This window comes from Diuraphis noxia, unplaced genomic scaffold, assembly GCF_037042655.1.
Source record: "Diuraphis noxia isolate RWA-SAM2 unplaced genomic scaffold, SU_Dnox_SAM2 contig0002, whole genome shotgun sequence".
NCBI classification, from domain to species: Eukaryota; Metazoa; Arthropoda; class Insecta; order Hemiptera; family Aphididae; genus Diuraphis; species Diuraphis noxia.
Window position 1 is genome coordinate 7,074,942 of NW_028301712.1, and position 21,859 is coordinate 7,096,800.

At 32.8% G+C, this 21,859-nt stretch overlaps 2 protein-coding genes across 4 annotated transcripts; both read left to right on the forward strand.

Moving 5' to 3' along the window:
- The first annotated feature begins 1,684 nt into the window (after positions 1-1,684).
- LOC107166082 (facilitated trehalose transporter Tret1-2 homolog) lies at positions 1,685-6,782 on the forward strand. The gene is made up of 7 exons (XM_015514609.2): positions 1,685-2,117; positions 2,237-2,375; positions 3,722-3,857; positions 3,965-4,249; positions 4,343-4,725; positions 4,842-4,968; positions 5,676-6,782. Exons 1-7 carry the CDS (start codon positions 2,110-2,112, stop codon positions 6,233-6,235), a joined length of 1,638 nt encoding a protein of 545 aa, XP_015370095.2. The 5' UTR covers positions 1,685-2,109; the 3' UTR covers positions 6,236-6,782.
- A 5,072-nt stretch (positions 6,783-11,854) lies between these two features.
- On the forward strand, positions 11,855-20,191 carry LOC107166076 (facilitated trehalose transporter Tret1-like). Of its 3 annotated transcripts, none has more exons than XM_089219488.1 (7): positions 11,855-12,242; positions 12,841-13,088; positions 16,300-16,435; positions 16,565-16,849; positions 16,943-17,325; positions 17,768-17,894; positions 18,283-20,190. In XM_089219488.1, exons 2-7 carry the CDS (start codon positions 12,957-12,959, stop codon positions 18,765-18,767), a joined length of 1,548 nt encoding a protein of 515 aa, XP_089075614.1. In that variant the 5' UTR covers positions 11,855-12,242; positions 12,841-12,956; the 3' UTR covers positions 18,768-20,190. The 3 variants fall into 3 exon arrangements, with proteins under 3 accessions (XP_089075614.1, XP_089075615.1, XP_089075613.1); XM_089219489.1 differs by having other exon boundaries at positions 12,235-12,375; XM_089219487.1 differs by lacking the exon at positions 11,855-12,242 and adding an exon at positions 12,262-12,375 and having other exon boundaries at positions 12,950-13,088; positions 18,283-20,191.
- The last annotated feature ends 1,668 nt before the right edge of the window (positions 20,192-21,859 follow it).

Consider the following 21,859-nt stretch of genomic DNA (forward strand, 5'->3'; position numbering starts at 1 on the left):
TATGAGTGAATCATGCACAAACGTGTATTATTAAAATGGTTTTGTGGATTGATGCATACCTACTCATTATCGCCAATGTTATACAATTAAATCAAGTAGGTATTTTAAATTTAATTTTCCTTATCAATGTTTGATCTGTCGATCGTAGCCACGGGCAAGCATTGATGAAATCGGGGTGTCAATCATTGCAAGGACTTTAACCGGTCTATTTTACTAAGGGCTCGATTTTCAAGGTATCGCACGAATACAATTTCCAATTAAAACCACTCGTAAGAGCAGCGAAAGGCCGTATATAGCTGTAGTCAGAAGGACCTATATCGTCGGCGAGGGGATAGGAAAAACATAATTTACACATTACGATAATTTAAAACGTATGAAATATTATACGATTTAATAGGAAAATTATTAAGATGCCAGTATTTCAGTAAAGAAAAGTTGATCCCCTAAATTCAAATCCACATTCCTCCAAACGCTATACGCGCTTCAATCATTTTTGAACGAACAAGAGAACTGTATAGAACTTATAAATCACAACAAATCATTTAAATTCATAAAATATTGTCGAATTAAACAAAACGAAATTGTTATTATATTACGAACGTTTTTATTTATAACTTTTATGTTTTTAAATGGTTTTTTTAATTTTGCTTAAATTTTTTAAACATTTATTGAGATTCTAACATTTAAAATATTTTATCACGGCACTTCTTATATAACAATATAAAATTGGTAATTATTAAATTATAATTGGCAATAATACAAAATGGTCATTTGGCTGTATACCTACATTATACAAACCAAGAGAAAACAAAAAAATTAATAATAATAACATAGATAATGTTAACGACTAACGAGTCATAAAATTAATTGGATATTGATAGCTGCAGACTGTATTAATAGTTATAGGGAATTTATAACAAAATTATAATAAACGTATTGGATTTTATTAGTCTGACTTAATCAGAGTGTATAAATAAGGTAGGTATAACATAAAAGGTAGAGAAGACTGTAGTAAATGACTTAATACGGAGGATAGCGATTTCCTATCCAAACTAAGAAAAAACTAACATATTAAATTCGATCATTTCGTCAAGGCGAACACGGCTATTTCAGAATAGAAATCTAACTATAAAATTCACATTTTATCAGTTGCTAAAATATTGTGCAGAAGTCATGCAACCGATTCTGAAACAACTCAAAATCTAGGAAATTTTAATTTTGAATTCAAATTTAGTTACTGCGGCAGGTAAGCCTCGGGTCCCTGCAGCTACGACAGCACTTTAATTTTGTACAATTATTACGATTCTATTTTTGTCCTACATAGGCGAAGACTGCAGTTTCAATCCATTAATATTTATAAGCTTGAAACACTCTGGGCTAAAAAATGTACTTTGGGTTGAATCGAAATTTGTAAAAATTTGAGCTCGGCCCATCTCTCGGGGAGGGGGGGACCACAACGTTGACACCGACTACCGCGACGGAAGAACAACCGTTTGGACAACGATTGGGCATAGGTACGCATACACATAATATAATGTATTGTTATTATAACGGCGTATGGCGTTGCACATGTGACGCACATAAGACAATGCACACATTGTTATGTATATATTATTTTATAATTATACATTTAGACACACAGATACACACTCTGCACGTCCGTCCCTCCAACAGCTTCCACCACCGCGTCGACGGCTGCTGTGCAATAATAATAATAATGAATGTTGCCACCGGTGGCAGCGTCAAGACCAGCCTCAACGTCGTACCACGGGACGGCACAACGGCAGTCGAGTTAAAGTGCGCGGAGCGGCGATCGCTCACGACAGTGTGTCGAACGCCTCCGAATGATCAACGTTGCAAGCTCCGGCGGTAGAAAACAGATTTTTTCGAAATTGCATAAGTACATTGATTTCGAGACATTGGTTTTCGCTTGTGCAACAGGCGCGCCGCCGCGGTGAATCATTTTGTTGATGTTTGATTTGATTTTGATTTTTTTATGATATGGTCGAACGAATTTTTTGAAAAAAAAAAAAAAAACACTTTCGAATTAGCGACCGTCCACATATATTGCAATAATAATATAGCGTTTTATTTGAGAAGAGAACAAAAATGGCTATGTAAGTATAATTGAATGATAAAACGGAAGAAGCGTCGTGCAAATGACTCTTACCTACGTATTTTAATTCGTTTCGTTTTTAACATCATCCCCTGTTATTGTCACGTGTCGTCGTTGCAGCTCGGAAATGTGTAGCACCGAGAATATCATGGGCTCCAAGTTGATGATTGCCGTCAAAATGCCGAACAAGGACGAGCCTTTATTGAAAGAAGACTCACCCGAACCATCGAAACAGACCAAAGGCAGTTCGCTTAAACAGGTTTCTTTTCATTGTTACTATTATTATCATTATCATTACACTTAACCATAACTGAAGTGTAAAATATAAAATTGCAAACTATGATCTTTGTGCGAGACTTCTCTTTTTTGTCTGTCTCTCACTTTCTCTGTCATTAATCACGTACCGTAATTTAATAGAACTATTGTGACGTTTGTATACGAAAAAATATTTAAAATTTAAAATTTAAATTTATTCAGTATAACGATCCAACGTTTACGACATACAATAATATTCCCTAAATATTTTACTTTATTATTGAGTTATTTATATATATATATATATATATATATATATATATATAAATATTAAACGTCATTTTCACGTTTAATGTGAAACCAATTTGACATGTTTACTATTCTATTTACAAGCCACTATATTATAATATAAGATTATCAGAATAAATATATAACGAGGAATACCGAATAATATTTTTACATTAATGACACGCGAGCTAGATAAGAATAATATAGTTTTTTTATGGCATCGAACAGTTCAATTAAATGTGTGTAAAATTGTATTTTGTACAAAAAAAAGCCGATATTATTTTACTAATGACAATTCAGACGAACGATTGATGATCTCTCCATTGCGAACATGGAACAATGTACTCACTTTGAATATACATATAATATAAGTACCTATACAAACTTTTTATTAAATACACAACGAAAATTAAAAAAAAAAACATTTTCTACGAGTTACTTATTCAATAGCTATTTTGTACTATGTAATACTTATATGTAATAAAAATAAGTTACTGTACCGAATCAGCGTCTAAATACAAAACCAAAAGTGACAATACCCACTGTCAAAACAAAGAATATATAATTATATAGGTTATAAAAATTCCATATAAGTACTAGGTATCTTCTTTGTATTAATTACTAGAATCTCATTAATTATAAAAGCCATTATGTAGCATAAATTATTAAGAGCAGCTATAAGAATAAATATAATATAAAATGATGCAATCATTAAATTATAAATAATTTTTAATATGCGATAATATAATATATACATTATAGGTATTCTAGCAAATAGTTATAGAATCGATAAAATAATGTAATTTAGATAGTTTCGTACATCGAACAAACATTAATTGTTTTTTTTTCTTTTTTACTATAATAGGTTTGACAATTAGAAATTATAACTCAGTCTTTACAACGAAAAAAAAAAAAATTAAACTGAAAACATAACATATAATTGCACAGTTTGATATCTCGTAAACGATGACGTAATTAGTTTATTACTGCGTATCCACACACTGACCATAACTTTAATTGCCAGTTGTGGCGCACACTGGATGATAAAAATCGTTATTTCAGATCCTCGTCGCCTTATCGGCCAACTGGGGCACCATAAACACTGGGCTAGTGTTCGGCTACACCGCCGTCAGTTTACCCCAACTTATGACGGCCGGGTCCAGGATTTCAATCGACAGACATCAAGCCTCTTGGATAGGTGAGTTTCGAATAGGTCAATATTGTACGGTCGTATATCGTCAACTGTACCTATATAATTATTAAAAAAAAATGTATCGATTAACGACGGAACTCTCGGCGTTGTAGCTAGCGTGTCGACCATCGGAACGCCGTGCGGATGCATACTGGCCAGCTACTTCACCGACCTGTTGGGCCGCAAGAAGACCTTAATCGCCTTGCAGTTACCCGCTATCGTCGGGTGGTTGATGGTGGGTTCCGCGACAACAGTCCAGTGGATTTACGTGGGAAGATTCCTGGTGGGCCTGAGTTCCGGCATGATCGGCTCGCCGTCCCGCGTGTACACGTCCGAAGTGTCGCAGCCGCACCTTCGTGGCGTGTTGGCCGCGTTCGCGTCTGTCGGCACGTCTTTGGGTGAGCTACGGTTTAGTTTTTATTTTTTTCGATGAATATTTGTTCGCACACAAGCACTGCATTAATAACTCCGTCGTGATGAAACCGGTGCAGGTGTCATGCTGGAGTATTTGTTCGGTTCGATATTAGACTGGGACACGTTGGCGTTCTTCAACGCCACGATACCCACGACCGCGTTGTTCTTGGCATTCTGCATACCGGAATCGCCGACGTGGCTGATATCGTCCAAGAACGACGAGAACCGGTGCCGGGCCAGCCTGAGACGGGTACGAGACAGTAAGTGCGACGTGGACACCGAAGTCAACGACTTGCTCATGTGCTCCAGTGCAGATGAGAACACTTCGTTCAAGGAGAAGGTCCGACTCATCTGTCAGCCGTCCGCGTACAAGCCGTTCGTGATCGTCTCCATCTACTTCCTGCTTAGCCAGTTCTCCGGACTCAACGTGGTCACGTTTTACGCGGTCGACGTCATACGGGTCAGTGTTGTTGCGCTAACCAGCGGTGTCATACATATATATATATATATATATATATATATATATATATATATATATGTTGTAATGTGTTTGCATTGACTTCTTCGCTGTTACAGGATTCGGGTTCCACCATCGACAAGTACGTGGCCACCGTCGTGTTGGGAATCATACGGTTGCTGTTCACAGTAATCGGTTGCGTGATGATGAGACGACTGGGCCGGAAACCCCTCTCCTACATATCCAGTACGTATATATACGATGTGTCGACTCGAGCCGGATGTCCTTATCCCATCCCACTAACATCTAAACTTAGCATACTTAAACTATACGTCTCCTCCATTGTTACATATGCTGGCCCCTCTTGGGCACCTTTCATCGGTCCTTCACATTGAAGGCGTATCGAATCCGTCCAAAATATCGATATACGTACAATAATTGGTATGCCCACTATCGTCAAAAATTCGGTTCTCCTTAAATCTGCAAACTTCAAATCCATCCAACCCTCTATTCCGTACCAATCCAAATCAATGTTCTACAAAAGCTCGTTCTCAGATCACGACCACATTCGACTTCTAGGCAAAATTCACACTCCTCCTACTACCAAAAAACAACCCAAACCCTAACCGTTTACACGGAATAACCAATAAACCAAAAAACCATCTTCAAACTTCCACCCACTAGTAGAGGCGCAAGCCTGGTATAGTTAACGGCATAGCCATCTCCCCAAAACAAAGCAAAGCAGCCGGACGACCGCCGTTTCGTGTCGTTTTATCGTTGTTTTTTTTTTTGTTTTACCGATCTCAAGTCGTCGTGTTTAACGACGAATATATAATAATACGGCTATATGGTGCATATTACCGAGGTACCAAAACTCGTACGACGATATCACACTCTAACCGCGGTAACGGTATCGGTACACAATACAATATGCAATATGTTTTTATTTACAGGCGTGGGTTGCGGTGTGTCGATGCTGTGCTTTGCCGGCTACATGTTCCAGAACGCCGCTTGGGCCGCGGCAAGGATGCCCGCGTTGGCCACGTGGTTCCCGATTGTCAGCCTGTTCGTGTTCTACGCCTGTTCCACCATCGGCTATCTAATCGTGCCGTGGGTGATGATCGGCGAGGTGTTCCCCAGACAGATCCGCGGCATGCTCGGTGGCGTGGCCACGTGCGTCGGCCATTTCTCCATATTCATCGTGCTCCAGACGTACCCGATCCTGCAGGAGTTGGTCAGCAAGTGCGGTGCGTTCGCAGTGTACGGTGTCGTGTCCCTGCTTAGCACCATATTCTACTACTACTTCTGTCCGGAGACCAAAAACAAGACGCTGCAGGAGATCGAGGAGTCATTCCACAACAAGAAGAAACTGAAGAGACCCGTCGTCCTCAACGTAAACGCCACGCCCACACCCTCCGTCCATTGCAACAACAACAACAACAACAATAAACACTTAGCGTTTCCCGATATCGTCTTCAATCTGCCAAAACGCGAGACCGATGTAATCGTGTGAAGACTCGACGACGCTACGGTTGCGCGTAACCCTGATGATGAGGAAATATCGCCATCGATTAGTTCCTTTGAAAATATTTTAAAATACATTGTTTGTTTTTTTTTTTTAAACTATTTTTAATGATTTGATATCGTGTCCCGTTGCAATACGCAACACGTTGTCGCAAACACCTGTTTAATATAATATTATTATCGTTAAAATACTACGCGATTAAGTATTGTTTTCGATGCTTTCGAATGTCTGAAAGTTGTGATGATATTTATAGCATTTTTACTTTACCTACCATAATATTATTATTTCTGTAGTGGTAGATATTGACATTTATACATTTATAGTTGTTTTTAAGACTGACTAAAAAAGATTTATTTTAGTTTTAGAAAATCGACAATTTTTTTGTTATACTATGTGAATAATATTTAGATAAATATAAACTTTATATATATATGCGTGTGTTTATATTATGTTACGCATTATTATATATTAAATAATTTTTAGTTATTTATATTCATATTATAACTATAAATTTGTATTACTATCATCATATCTATACTTCAAAGTCCGTTTAATTTAATTAAATTTATACTTAGAATATAAGTTACCTAATCATTGTGAGTAAAAATGAAATATATTAAGTTATTGACATTATTGCATTTTTTCGCTTATAAAATCGTGTAGATAAAAATTTACTAGTTACTATGTAATGTTAACGATAAGTTAATAGCTATATAGTTACAGAAATCACAGTATAAGTATATTAAGTATTTAATTACAATGTACAAACTTAACAAACATAAATTAAATCGAGAGTTCAAAGTTAGATTACAATAAGTGTATAGTTGGGCTGACAACATTTATTGTCGATTACTATTTGACAAGTGTATTGTACTATTGAACTCGAAAACGATCTCGAAGAAATTAAAAATGTGGGTGATTACTTTATCCCACGATCAGAAAATACTTTGTCATAAAATTGTTCAAAAACATAGAGACATTCAGAATTTCAGATGTGACTGCAGACATCGCGCAGGTCATTATAAACATTAATTATTTCGGTTGACAGACGGTGTAGGTCCAACGAATGAAGTCCGTTCGTAATTTCTTTCAATAGTCATTATCGTCCAAAGAGATATATCCTGTAACATTAGTTTAACTCAATCACAATTGTAGATACATTTTTATCTACAATATGAAGTCCATTCGTCATCTAGACTCTAGATTGCGGATTTGTACACACTAAAAATAATCACAACATGCAGTAAAAATCGTGAAAACAAGCAAAACTTTTTTTAATAAAATGTGCACAATTAAATCGTTTATTTTAAAATTACTTATGAACTTAACTTATTGGCCAAATAATTTTTTTTTATTGTAACTGCTTCAATAGATTATGAAAAAGATGGAGTTGGCTTGTTCTTAAAACGGTGTACTATAATTTATGTTAGTTTACCGACAAATTATTTAAGTGCAGTATTAGAATTTTTTACTCAACTAAATATTATTTTGAATCTTTATCATTGGGTTTTGTATACAGTAACCAGTAGGTGTACAGGGTGATCTATTTAGTTGGATATATCAATTATTTCAAAAGGTATTAATATTTTTTCTGAACTTATTCTTTTATAAACTATTAGATTTATACTTTTCTAAACCTGTATAATGTTTTAATTTCTTTTTTCATCCGTATATTTATCGACGAAACCAATAACAACTTTTGATTTTAAAACGTTAATGTAATATGATAAAAAGGTATGGTATCAAAGTAATACGGTATAGTTTCAAATTTTTTTTCAGACAGTTTCGTTATACCTCGATAACATTTTCTAGATTAAATCTGTCAGTTTTTATATCGTACCTACATCTCTGATATTGTCGTATCATTTTCAATTGTAGATATAAGCACTATGATTATGTATTTTTTTTTAAATTGTAACTTAATTTAAATACATATTATACCTTGTACTTATTTAGAGGTTCTGTAGTATTGATATTATATTTATGAGCTCTTGATTTATTGATATAAACCTAGGTACCTTACCAGAATTTATTGTACAAACATAAATTAATAATTAGATATCATTTAACATTTTTAGTAACTGATACTTTGGTAGAAAGTCAAATGAAAAGTAGATATATGGATGTTTAGTTCTCTTGTTTTCATATTGACACTTCCATTATTATTTAAATTAGGTGTTAATGTTTTATTTATTAAAATAGGCACCTAATTAGTAATTAATCAATGTTGAATTGTTGTAATTTAAACTGTATATTTTGTGGGTATTTGAAACTTTTTCGATATTATTTCATTTTTTAAGCACAAAGGCGATTCAAAAACATTTAGATTAGGTAATTTTATTAAGATGTTGATTATTTTTATAATGCATACCACCAATATATTAACACCATTCTACACAGTATATTGACTCAAAAGTTAATAAAAGTTTTATAATATATTTATTTTTTATTAATTAAAGCCTCAACAACTAATGTGATTGGCTTACGATATTTACAATATTAACACAATAAAATTTCCATGTAACGATCTTCTATTTAACGGAAGTTTCTGTTTAGCAAATTTTTTTTTGATAAGCTATTAATTGGTCTTCATTGTTACAAATATGTAATTCTATTTAACGAATTCCTCTTTATAACGAATTTTTTTTTTCCCAAGTGACTTCGTTGTATAGAACTATAGAAGTTTCACTGCATTATACATTATGATACTACCTATATGAAATTTATACTACAATATGATTAGTTTAAGTATGTAAAAAAAAAATAGAAAAAAACATAAAAAAGAAAAATAGGATTAATTAAAGTTTTAAAGTTAGGTCATTTTTAGGAAAGTCATGATTTTGTTGGAGTTTTCAAGATCAGACCCAAATGCTTCATATAAGTACCTATAGGTGATCCGGTATGTTTAAAGTTGTTCTGGTGTATGAAAAATTACAGCAGAACAGAAAGATATGTTTAACGGTTAGAGGTTCCTCACAGCCCATAGGTTAAGTTTTACGATATGATAAATATATTTCATTACCTAATTCATTATTATTATTATTATATTATTAAAGTTTAAATAATTTGATATTTTTTTTATTTATTAAAATTAAAATGTATCAACATATTACATGTTACAACAAGTTTGTTATAATTTTATAAATAACAATAGCAATAACAATTTAATTTAGTTATATATATATAATATAATATATTGTGTGTTTGTGTTTGATGTACGGAATATGTGGTGTGTGTGTGTGTGTGTGTGTTATGGAGTAGGAGTTATAGGGAGTGTTATTTTGTTTATTAGGGATGTTAAAACAGTAAGAAGGGGGTTAAGTATAGATTTTAGTTCGTCGAGGAATTTGGTGATGATGTGTAGAGATTGATCGGGTGGTGGTTTGTTAGCTGCGATTTCGGCGTATGACGGTTTTCCTTTTGAGTTTGGACTGGGGTCTTCATTTCCACTTCTTCGAGATGGAGGTGGTATAGCAAGTGTTGGAATAGGTTGATTTTCTTTATTTATTTTTTTAGCTTTAGGCTTGGTGCGGTTTAATATTTTTTTAAGGGATTGGCATCCTTTGTAGTTTGCAGTGTGATTTCCACCGCAATTTGCACATTTTGCGGGTTCCTCCCGTTTTTTTGTGCATTCGTCAGTTGAGTGTTCTGATCCGCATTTCACACAGCGTGGATAGTGATGGCAGTAATTACATGTGTGTCTGTATTTTTGGCAATTATGACATTGAGGAGGATCGGACCGTCTTTTTGGGTATTCAAATTTCACTATTGAGTTTAATATTTTTGTTATTTTGAATATTTCTCGATTATTGTTGTTACGGGCCAAACCTATATTAAATAGAGGAAGTGGTAACTTGTTCGTGTGCTGTGTTATTCTTGAGATATTGTTGACTTTGTGCCCAAGATCACTCAGGTAGTATATAATATCCACGGCTGTCGTGGAGTGGTGAAGGTGGCGTAGCACGACTCGGAAAGGTTGGGAGGAACGGGGGAGATAAGAATGGTATTCGTAATTGGCTTCAATCAGATAAGATTAATTTGATATTAATAATATAATAATTAGGTACTATGTTCTCAACAACAATTAATTGAAACATTTTCAAATTATTTAACTTAATAGGAGCGTCCCTCCTAGAAACTTATTTACCTATTTAATATATAAACTTATTTATTGTACTGTATAGATCGGTATCCACTTGCCCACTTTTGATATATAATATTAGTGCTGGAGTCACTACCATGTGATTTATCTTAAAAATAATAAATAATGTATATCCCAACATTCCCAACTCAATAAAAATTCGTACCCAGGCCACTACGGCACTACATTGTAATGAATAGTAACAATTATGAATTTCCCACGCGTAGCCTGTATAGGTAGTGAAAATTTAGTATCGCCTCATATGATTGTATTTTAAATTTTGATTATATTCTATACTATTGTCATTAATTAAATAATATTAAATTTAATCATTAAGATAGCTATTATCTTATAAGACCGTAGTATAAATAATTATAAATTATGATAAAGAAATCGCCAAATTTCTGTTATATATAATAGACAATAGTATAATATGACGTCCATGCATCGTAATGATGTCATATATATAGTGAAGACAGTAGAGGGGATTCGATACGACAACCAAGGCCAAAAAGCATTAATGGACAAATTACCTAATAGGCGTGATTGTCAATAAAACATTTAATAATCAGGTTTAAAGTACAACGATTCTCAATTTTGTTACCAAAGTTTGAGTAGTAGGTATCGAATTTATTAGTTACTTATAGTTTAGGTCTTCACAAAATAAGAAAAAATAGTATAATCAATAACACGTTTACTTATATTTAGAGCGAACGGATTGAAAAATCATCATGAAAAATTACAGTTAACAATTAGACTTTTGTCTTGATTTGAAAAGTGTATATCCTTTATATTTGTGACATGTAGATACCTATAAAAATGATATTATCAACGGTATCGACTTATACCATCTCTTTCAACCACCAAACTTTGAAGAGTTGTATGTTGTATCACTTGTATCACGCAAACAAAGCAACGAACAGTAAACATTTTAATGCACAAATTCAAAAAAAAAACTATATCATAAATTCCATGACAGATTCATAACTTTTTTATTATAATATGTAACATTTGAAAATCAGAAGTTTATATAGTGGTCTCATAAATAAATACGAGCGAAAAAAATTAAAACATCAAACAGTTTTAGAAAAGCATAAATCTAAAAGTTAAAAAAACATTTCAGAAAAAGTTAATAATTTTTAAAATAATTACTGTAATCAATTAAATGGATCACCCTATATAATACATATATTTCACTTCAATATGCAATAAATATAATAAGTTGTCAAAATATGTAAAAAAATCTTATCATTGTGTTGAAACTATTATAATGCTATAATAAAATATAAAGATTATTGACAAACTATAAAAAGAAAAAAAATATACAATAATATCAACATCAGCGAGAGATGGGAGTGGGGAGTGAACCTATATTTTCTAAAATGATTTGTGTTTTTCACTTATCGGTTATGTTTCTCGAAGTTAGATGAAGTGAATTTTCTGGGACAAATCAAGAAATTAAGTTAACCAATTTACAATTACCAGATATTTCAACAGTTTATCAGCCAAAAGTACTTTGAGACCAGCGTCAACGTCGTACTTCAGGACGGTACTTCGACAGTTGATTTTAAGTACGAGGAGCGACGATTACTTACGACAGTATGTCGAACGCTTCCGATGCTCAACGTTGCAGCTCCGGGAGAAAATAGATTTTTTCATTATGTTGATTTTGTGACATCGGTTTTCATTTCTGCAATAGGCGTGTCGCCGTGGTGAATCATTTGTTATGATATTCTGTTTTTTTTTTCGTTATATGATCGACTGAACTTTTTGAAAAAGTTACATTCGAATTAGAGACCGTCTGCATTATTACGATATTATAGTGTGTTATTTATAGATAACAAAAATGGCGATGTAAGTATATTATTGTTGCGTCCCAACTGACGTCGATTCATATATCAACGTAGAAATGAACACTTGATGTATTTAGTTATAATGTTGTTTATTTCACTTAATACAAAAATACAATTATGGTTAAAATGATGAGGTGAGCGGTGTTACGACCTTAATCTAAGGTGTAATTTGCTAAGGCTGCGAGTGGTGTTAAAACCTGCCTCCAAATGTCTTGTTTAGTCCTCCTATAACTGTCTAGCTCACATTTAAGAACCGTCTGACGAGCTCTTGTCCCCGTCTCTAACTATAATATATATATATATATATGATTCGGTCCTTAGGAGTGCTGTTGACTTTCCTGTTACATGTCAACATTCGGTCTTGTGATTCAACTTAATATGCTGACCGTTTCGTATATCCTTTCACACGGCTCTACAGTCATTTCTGAGAAGAGACGTGTGAAAACACTTTTATAATTTAATCAATTTTAAATCTTATTCACCACGTTCCTATAATGTTAACCTCCGCATGCTTTTGATATTAATGGTTTATTAATTTTAGTTGTAGTTAATACTTATTTTATATCACAATTGCGTGAAATCTCGTACAAATTTTATAGGTCCGTAACACTTTAACGAAACAGAAGAAACGTGCTAATGACTCTTGCGCGTATTTTAATTCATTTCATTTTTAACATCATCCCCTGTTGTCACGTGTCGTTGTTGCAGCTCGGAAATGTGTAGCGCCGAGAATATCATGGGCTCCAAGTTGATGATTGCCGTTAATATGCCGAGCAAGAACGAGCTGTTATTGAAAGAAGGTACACCTGAACCATCGAAACAGACTAAAGGCAGTTCGCTTAAACAGGTGTCTTTTCATTGTTATTATTGTTTTTATTAAGTTTAATCGTAACTTTTTTTTTATTTAAACTTTGTGGATACAATTAGTTTCAACAATTACAATTAAAATTACAATTACTAATTACAAAATACAAATACAGTAAATACAATTACAAATACAGTAGAAATAGTACAATATAAAATTAGATTAAAAAGCCTGAATGGTTAAAGAAAGATAATATATTTAATATGATGTTTTTTTGTTGGTTTGAAAGATCGTAACTTCAGTGCGAAATATAAAATTGCGAATTATGATTTTTGTGTTCGAGACTTCTATTTTTGTCTGTCTCTCACTTTCTCTATCACTAATCACGTACCAAAATTTAAAAAAAGTTTAAGAAATGTTATATTTTATCTAAATATAAATACATTTTTATCACACGATTACATATAACTATTAAACGTTATTTTCACGTCTAAAAGTAAATTCGACATGTTTAATATTCAGTTTACGAGCCACTTTATTATTATATTATATGAAAAAATAACGGAAAATATTTTTTTTTTTCATTAATGAAACGCGAGTAAAATATAAAAAAAAATATCTATCAATTCAATTAAATGCTTGTAAATTTGTATTTTGACCAAAAAAGGATGTCATTATTATGCAAATAACAATAAAATATGATGAACGATTGATAATCAATCGATCAATGATGATTCGTTACATGACTAACACTGTACGCACATTGAGTAATCACATTCCTATACATTGGTACAAATGTTCAATGAAATAAATAATAATGATAAGAAAAAAAAACATTTCCTATGAGTACTTAATATGTAATTACTTATTCTTATATTATCTTATAAAAACCTAAGTTACTATACCATATCACCTTCAAAATACAAAACATAAAATAACAATAGCGATTGCCAAGACAATATAACTATATCAGCTATAAAAAACTCAATAAATACTATCGTCGTGGTATTAAATCCCTACTCGAAATTCATTTATTATAAATGTCTTTAAAACGCGTCAATTATTCAGAGCACCAATATGAATAAATAGTTTATATAAAGTAATCATTAGACAGCATATATAGTTTTTAATACTTTGTACATATTATAGACATTGAAAAAATAAAATATTTTGATTTACAACAGTAATTTTATAAATCAAGTAGATCTTTTAGATTCTGAACGAAGCGATGAATGTATTGATTTATTTACAATGATGTGTGTTTTTTTTTTTGAGTCTGTGTACAGCATAACTAGTCGAAATAATGCTTCAATTTCAAATTTTGGGGGTGGTTTCCGATGTAAAAGTGCATATCCTTGGTGCATTATAGAGGTCAAAGTTAACATTTTCCAACAGTTTTCAAAAACATCGAGAAAAACAAAAAAAAATGACAGAAAAACGGGAATTTTTACGCAAACCCAGTTTTCGTCCAAATCGATTTTTTTATATGGTTGTAATTCAAAAACTAATCACTATAAATACTTGAAATTTTTAACCAAATGTTAATGTTAGTGATATTTATATACAGTTTAATTTTCAAAAAAATTTGACTTTTTTTGAGTTATTTATAGACCACTGAAATTTTCAATTTTTTTGAGAATTTTTTTTGAAGTGCCGGTAAAAAAATGTTGGACGACCAAAAAAACTCGAAAATTTAATACAAAGTTCCTTATGAGTTGTTCTTATTGTAGCTAAAAAAAAATTAAAATAGAAAAATCATAAAAATGTTTGTGTTTATAACTAAGGATTAAAAATACAACACTAAGTTTTCCATTAGTTTTCCTTCAATTAGCTATGGAGAAAACTCGAAACATCATTATAGGAAAAAAATTAAGTGTATTTGAATTTTAAATTTTTACGAAATAGCGTAACGATAACGATTTATCCTCAAACGATTTTAAATATTTATTATTATTCAAAAAGTATAAAATCGTAGATACTTGAAAATTTCACAAGTTATTTAGATGGCATTTTCTTTACATGATTTAATTTTCAAAATATTTTGACTTTTTTTGAGATATTTATAGACGACTGAAATGTTCAATTTGTTTGAATTTTTTTTTTTGAAGTGTCGATAACATTTTTTTGGCCCTATCAAAATACTTAAAATGTTAATACAAAGTTAATCTTATAGTGATTAAAAAATTATAAGAATACATAGGCAAAATTTTTTTAAATTATTATTTGAAGTTCAAATATTGACAAAAATTCGTCAAAAATCTTAATATTTTTCTAAATAATCGGGATAAACAAACTAAAAGTTAAGGGAGAAACAGGAAATTTTACGTACAATCAGTTTTTGACAAAATCAATTTTGATTTTTGATGTAACTTTAAAACAAATGACCATTGATACATGAAATTTTCACCGAATGTTTATATAAGTATATTTTACTACCATGAAATTTTTCAAAAATGTTTGATTTAAGTTGAACTATTCATAGGTATATGCAATTTTCGATCATTATTAGTTTTTTTTAAATTAAAATCGATTAAAATCGATAAAAATTTATTTTTTGGGTAGAAAATCTTGAAAATTTAATACAAGGCTCTTAAGAGGACGTTTCACCCGCATGTGTTGTCTCCGTCCTACAAGTGCGTAACATTGCAAAAACTGTTTCGCGCGGAAAAGAACCGAGAATGATACATTTATAATTAAGAAACGAAATGTTCACCACATAAAAATAAGGAGAATTTTTTCTGTGCAATATCGTTTTTATTTTTTCGATATCACTTGTACAAAAAAAAATCTTATTGTTTTATAATACATTAATTTTGTGTTTTTGAAGCATGAATAACTTTTTTTGTAGTTCAGATATCGAAAAAATAAAAACGATATTGCACAGACAAAATTCTCCTTTTTATGTGGTGAAAATTTCGTTTCTCAGTTATGACTGTAGCTTTTTCAGTTCTTTCCTGCGCGAAACAGTTTTTGCAATGTTACGCACTTGTAAGACGGAGACAACACATGCGGGTGTAGCGTCCTCTTAACATTTTGTTACAATAGCAGTTGAAAAACAAAATAAATTCATAGTCACAATTTTTTTTTATAAGCATTCAAATTTTGAATTTTGACAAAATACGTAAACATCACAAAAATTCGCAAATTGTTTTAATTCGTTGTGCACTATGACTACGTTATTAGACGATAAACGAACTAAACCCATGATTTCCGTCTGCGACGCACACTTGATGATAAAAAATCGTTATTTCAGATCCTCGTCGCCTTATCGGCCAACTGGGGCACCATAAACATTGGGCTCGTGTTCGGCTACACCGCCGTCAGTTTACCTCAACTTATGACGGCCGGGTCCAGGATTTCAATCGACAGACATCAAGCCTCTTGGATAGGTGAGTTCCGATTAGAACGATGTTTGACGGTCGCACCATCGATTGTAGCTATGTGATAATGATGACGACGATAAAAATATGCTAATGGTTATGATTGATAATAATTACACAGAACTCTCATTGTCGTAGCTAGCGTGTCGACAATCGGAACAACATGCGGATGCATACTGGCCAGCTACTTCACCGACCTGTTGGGCCGCAAGAAGACCTTAATCGTCTTGCAGTTTCCCGCTATCGTCGGGTGGTTGATGGTGGGTTCCGCGACAACAGTCCAGTGGATTTACGCGGGAAGATTCCTGGCGGGCCTGAGTTCCGGCATGATCGGCTCGCCGTCCCGCGTGTACACGTCCGAAGTGTCGCAGCCGCACCTTCGTGGCGTGTTGGTCGCGTTCGCGTCGATCGGCACGTCTGTGGGTGAGCTACGGTTTAGTTTTTATTTTTGCCGATGAACATTGTTCGCACACTAGCACCTGCATTAATAACTCCGTCGTGATGAAAACGGTGCAGGCGTTTTGTTGGAGTATTTTATCGGCTCGGTATCAAACTGGGACACGTTGGCGTACTTCAACGCTACGATGCCCGCGATCGCGCTGTGCTTGGTATTCTTCATACCGGAATCGCCGACGTGGCTGATATCGTCCAAGAACGACGAGAACCGGTGCCGGTCCAGCCTGCTACGGGTACGAGACAGGAAGTGCGACGTGGACACCGAAGTCAACGACTTGCTCATGTGCTCCAGTGCAGACGAGTCGATTTCGTTCAAGGAGAAGGTCCGACTCATCTGCCGGCCGTCCGCGTACAAGCCGTTCGTGATCGTCTCCATCTACTTCTTGCTTAGCCAATTCTCCGGACTGAACGTGGTCACGTTTTACGCGGTCGACGTCATACGGGTCAGTGTTGTTGCGCTAACCAGCGGTGTCATACATATACCGTGTGATTCTTTTATCAAACAACACTCATTATTTCAAAAACTATTGACTTTTTTCAAATTTTTTTTTTCAAAATTTTAGAACCATCTTGTTCTAGAACTATATATTTTCACCCTTATATTTATCAGGTTAACCATTATCAACTTTTGATTTTCAAATGACAACCTATACTTCAAATTTCATAAACTAAAAAGGCTATTTTTTCAATGAATTTTCACGTTTTCATTTTCATTTTTCGTTAATCCCAAAGTTGGGTGGTTTTGGGCGGTGTTTGTGTGTTATATGTATATAGGTGTATGTTAGTTGGTATTTACACACAAACACCATATAAGTGTTGTTTGATAAAAGAGTCACCCTGTATATATGTTGTAATGCGTTTGTCTTGACTTCATCGCTGTTACAGGATTCGGGTTCTACTATGGACAATTACTTGGCCACCGTCATACTGGGAATCGTTCGGATGGTATTCACCGTGATTGGCTGCATGATGATGTTTCGATTAGGCCAGAAACCTCTCTCTTACATATCTTGTGCGTATACTATGAGCCGTTCGGTGTCGTCGGGATTAACGACGACCATGTAGTCGTATTATATTATCGACAAAGGCGTAAATAGGGTGAGGCTTGGGGGGGGGGCTGAGCCCCTTATGTGAATTCAGCCCCCCCCCCAGGATTTATTATCGTATTAATGTAATTTTTGTAGAGAAAAAATTAAAATATGACTAGTAGGACGGAAACCTCCCTTTGTTGAAAATACTTGAAATTCCCTATTTGCGCCTATGTTATTTATCGAGTATAGCCAGTATAGGTACTAAAATTCGTTCGATACGAAACACACGGAGGGTCTTTGGGAATCCAGCTATACTCTAACCGTGGTAACGATGTCGGTATCATGCATACGATACGTTTTTTTTTACAGGTGTGGGTTGTGGCATATCTTTGCTATGCCTATCCGGTTACATGTATTTGAACGTCGCTTGGACGGCGGCCGGGCAACCAGCCTCGGCCACGTGGTTCCCGATCGTGAGCCTGTTCGTGTTCTACGCATGTTCGACGGTCGGCTTTCTGCTCGTGCCGTGGGTGATGATCGGCGAAGTGTTTCCCAGACAGATCCGAGGTCTGCTCGGTGGCGTGGCAACGTGCAGCGGCCATTTTTCCATATTCATCGTGCTCCAGACGTACCCGATTCTTCAGGATACGGTCAGCAAGCCCGGTACGTTTGCAGTGTATGGTCTCATATCCATAGTCAGTATCATATTCTGCTATTACTTCTGCCCGGAGACCAAAAACAAGACGCTGCAGGAGATCGAGGAGTCATTCCACAACAAGAAGAAACTGAGAAGACCCATCGTCCTCAATTCGACTCCAAAACCACATGCACCGTCCACTGCAACAACAACATAAAATAAATGTTTACAGATATCATTTTTAATCTGTCTATATAGACTCGATTTCAGTGTAATTGGGTGGAGACTCGATGACGCCACTGCAGGTGTTAAACCGAACACCCCGATGACGAGGAAATATTGCCATCGTAATCGTTCATTTAAATATATTATTTATTTGTTTTAATTTATTTTACTATTTCTAATGATTTGATATCGTTTTCCGTTGCAATACGTTCGGAAACGCTTTTTTAATATATTATTATTATTGTTAGTACTACGACTAGCCTTAAGTTTAGATGACCAATTGTCAGGAAAACTTTATAAATAAAAAAAAAAAAAAAAAGTACTACGATTAAGTATATAATTGTTGTCGATGCTTTCAAACGTCTGAAAGCTAATATGATATTTATAGCATTTTACTTTACCTACCATATTATTATTTTTTTTTTTTTTATTTTTTTTTAATTGAGCCTCAACAACAAAGGTTATTGGTCCTAAACATTAATATTTTTTTACACAAGAATGAATCATTAACAATAATATGTACATAATAATAATAATAATAATAATAATAGTATGAAAAAAAGGATTGAGATATAATAGATTAAATAATTTTATATAGTTTAGTTTGTTTTAAATAATTGATTAATTTTTCAATGTTGGTTGGCTGAGGACTTAGAGCTTCTTCCAGATTGTCTTCTATGTTGAGCTTAGCTCTGATGTCGGTGAATTTACGGCAGTGGCATATTATTATTATTATTACAATAGTCAATAGTATTATAAATATATACTGATAATTATACCTTTTTGAATCTGACTAAAAGTGGTTTATTGTAGTTTTAAAAAACAACAATGCTTTTGTTACACTATGTGAATAATATTTAGATAAATATAAATTTAGATCCAATATGATGCTAACGTAAAATAATATTTTAATGTGCACAGATACTTGAGACTACACGCATAATTGTTTTTTTTCATACAGATTATGTTAATCTCTAGATTACATAGGATTTGTAGTTGTCGAATTAGTCGAATTAGTATATAATATGTTGACCTAATAATATTGCGTTATAAAATGTAAAAAAAAATAAAACATATTCAATAAAATATATACAATCATTTATATAAACACAATATTTCAATAAGGATTTAATTATTTCAATGTGAAATTGGTAAACTATTCAAATCTTGATAGACATAGAACTGTGTGTTTGTGTTTATATGACTTTTGACTAGTCTTCATTAATCATCTATTATACATTTCATTGGATTCAATTGAGTTTTAAAAAATAATGTCCATGATAAAACTACAATTAACAAGATAAAAAATTAAAGACTTTGGATACAAATATTATACGAACGTGAAACGAATAAGAAAAATGACTAACAAACATTATACATTTTTAATAAATAAGAGGTAACTTGTTAAGTTCCAATATAATTATATAAATGAATTAATATACTCATAAATATCACAATACATATTATTTAGACCAATAAGAAATTGTAAATATAGCTTTAATTTTGATTTATTCTCAAATTGTAATTTATATTAAATCAAGTTAAATGTTACATACATGTTTATATAGTATGTACGTCAAAGTAGAATACTATTAGTAATGTTAGTTAAATATAAATAATAATATTATCAGTGTACAGTGGCTGTCTCTAAATTATTTTTATATCAATTGACAATATTGTTACTAGTGTTTGAAATTGTATCTGAGTTATTAATTTATTTGCATTAATTTCTAAATCGTTAGTTATTTAAAGTTCGTTATTAATATATTTAATATATTATTAAAGCTTTTACTCTTTTCAGTGCTTGAATCATTTAAATTATTTTCTATATATAAGTAAATTTTTAATATTGATTTTATCTATTATTAAATCTTTTTGAATTTAATTATAGTAAAAGTTTAATAGTTATACATTTTTAATTTTTAATAAGATTTAGTGGAATTTTTAAAATGCATTTCTATTAAAAGAGATTGATTAATAATGAATATAATTATGCTTAACACTATTTATTAACTATTGAATTTATAAAAAAAAATTAAAATTAAAACTAAAATATTTTTGGGTTAATATTTAAAATTAGAAGCAATTATTCGTATATACAGAATACAGATGATAATGGCTGCGGTGTCTTCACGGCGTTGTTTGTAACTTTCATAGCTCCGAAACAGAACTGCCACTTTCATCAATTTGCCACTGGCAAATATGTTTTTTTTTTTTTAAAAGGACGATGTTTTCTCTCCATTGTACAACATGGCAAAAACTGTTTTGAGCGAGACACATTTAGTCCCTTTGTACTTATAAAGGAATTACCAAAATTCCATGACTGATAACTTTAATTGTGTTTAATACGATATCCAAATAATAAATCGTCTACGACTCAGATAAAGTACTTCCTTATGCGTTATGGAATTTCGGTAATTCTAATATAAATACAAAGAGTGTAAATAAGTTGTCCTGTGAAAAACAGTTTTTGCCATAATATTTTAGGTACGTTTATTGTAAGACGGAGAAAATAACACATGCGGGTATGGCGTCCCATGTCCTACGAGTTTGATATTCAGATTTCTGTCTTTTGGTGTTTCCTCTTTGTTCGCCTAACCCACGGATGTATAGAGAGGATAGAGTGATTATGCCACTTGTAAATATTTTGGATACCAATTTCGACGGTTGTTTGACAGTACCACGGGATCACGGTAAAGGTAACTGCAAACCGTTCGCTTGTGGCCTGATTGTTGTCTCTTTTTGCATGTAAAACACGAGGGAAAAAAGATTTAATTTGTTTTAATACAATAATATTAGATTGTGAAATTAAAACGGACAACCTGTAGGTATGACACAATTGTAGTCGTACTTAACTCAATATTTATTTTATAATTTACACTTCTATGTGTTGGTTGAATAAATACTATTTTCAATGATGGAATAGCTACTATTTACTAAAATTGATATTCATCATTCAGTCAATCAGGACACATTCGATTATGTAATATAGGTATTACAGAATTTAATAGATTAGGTCAGTGATGGGTTTCAAACTTTTATTATACACGGCACACCGTACATTTCAAAAGATTTTCTCGGCAC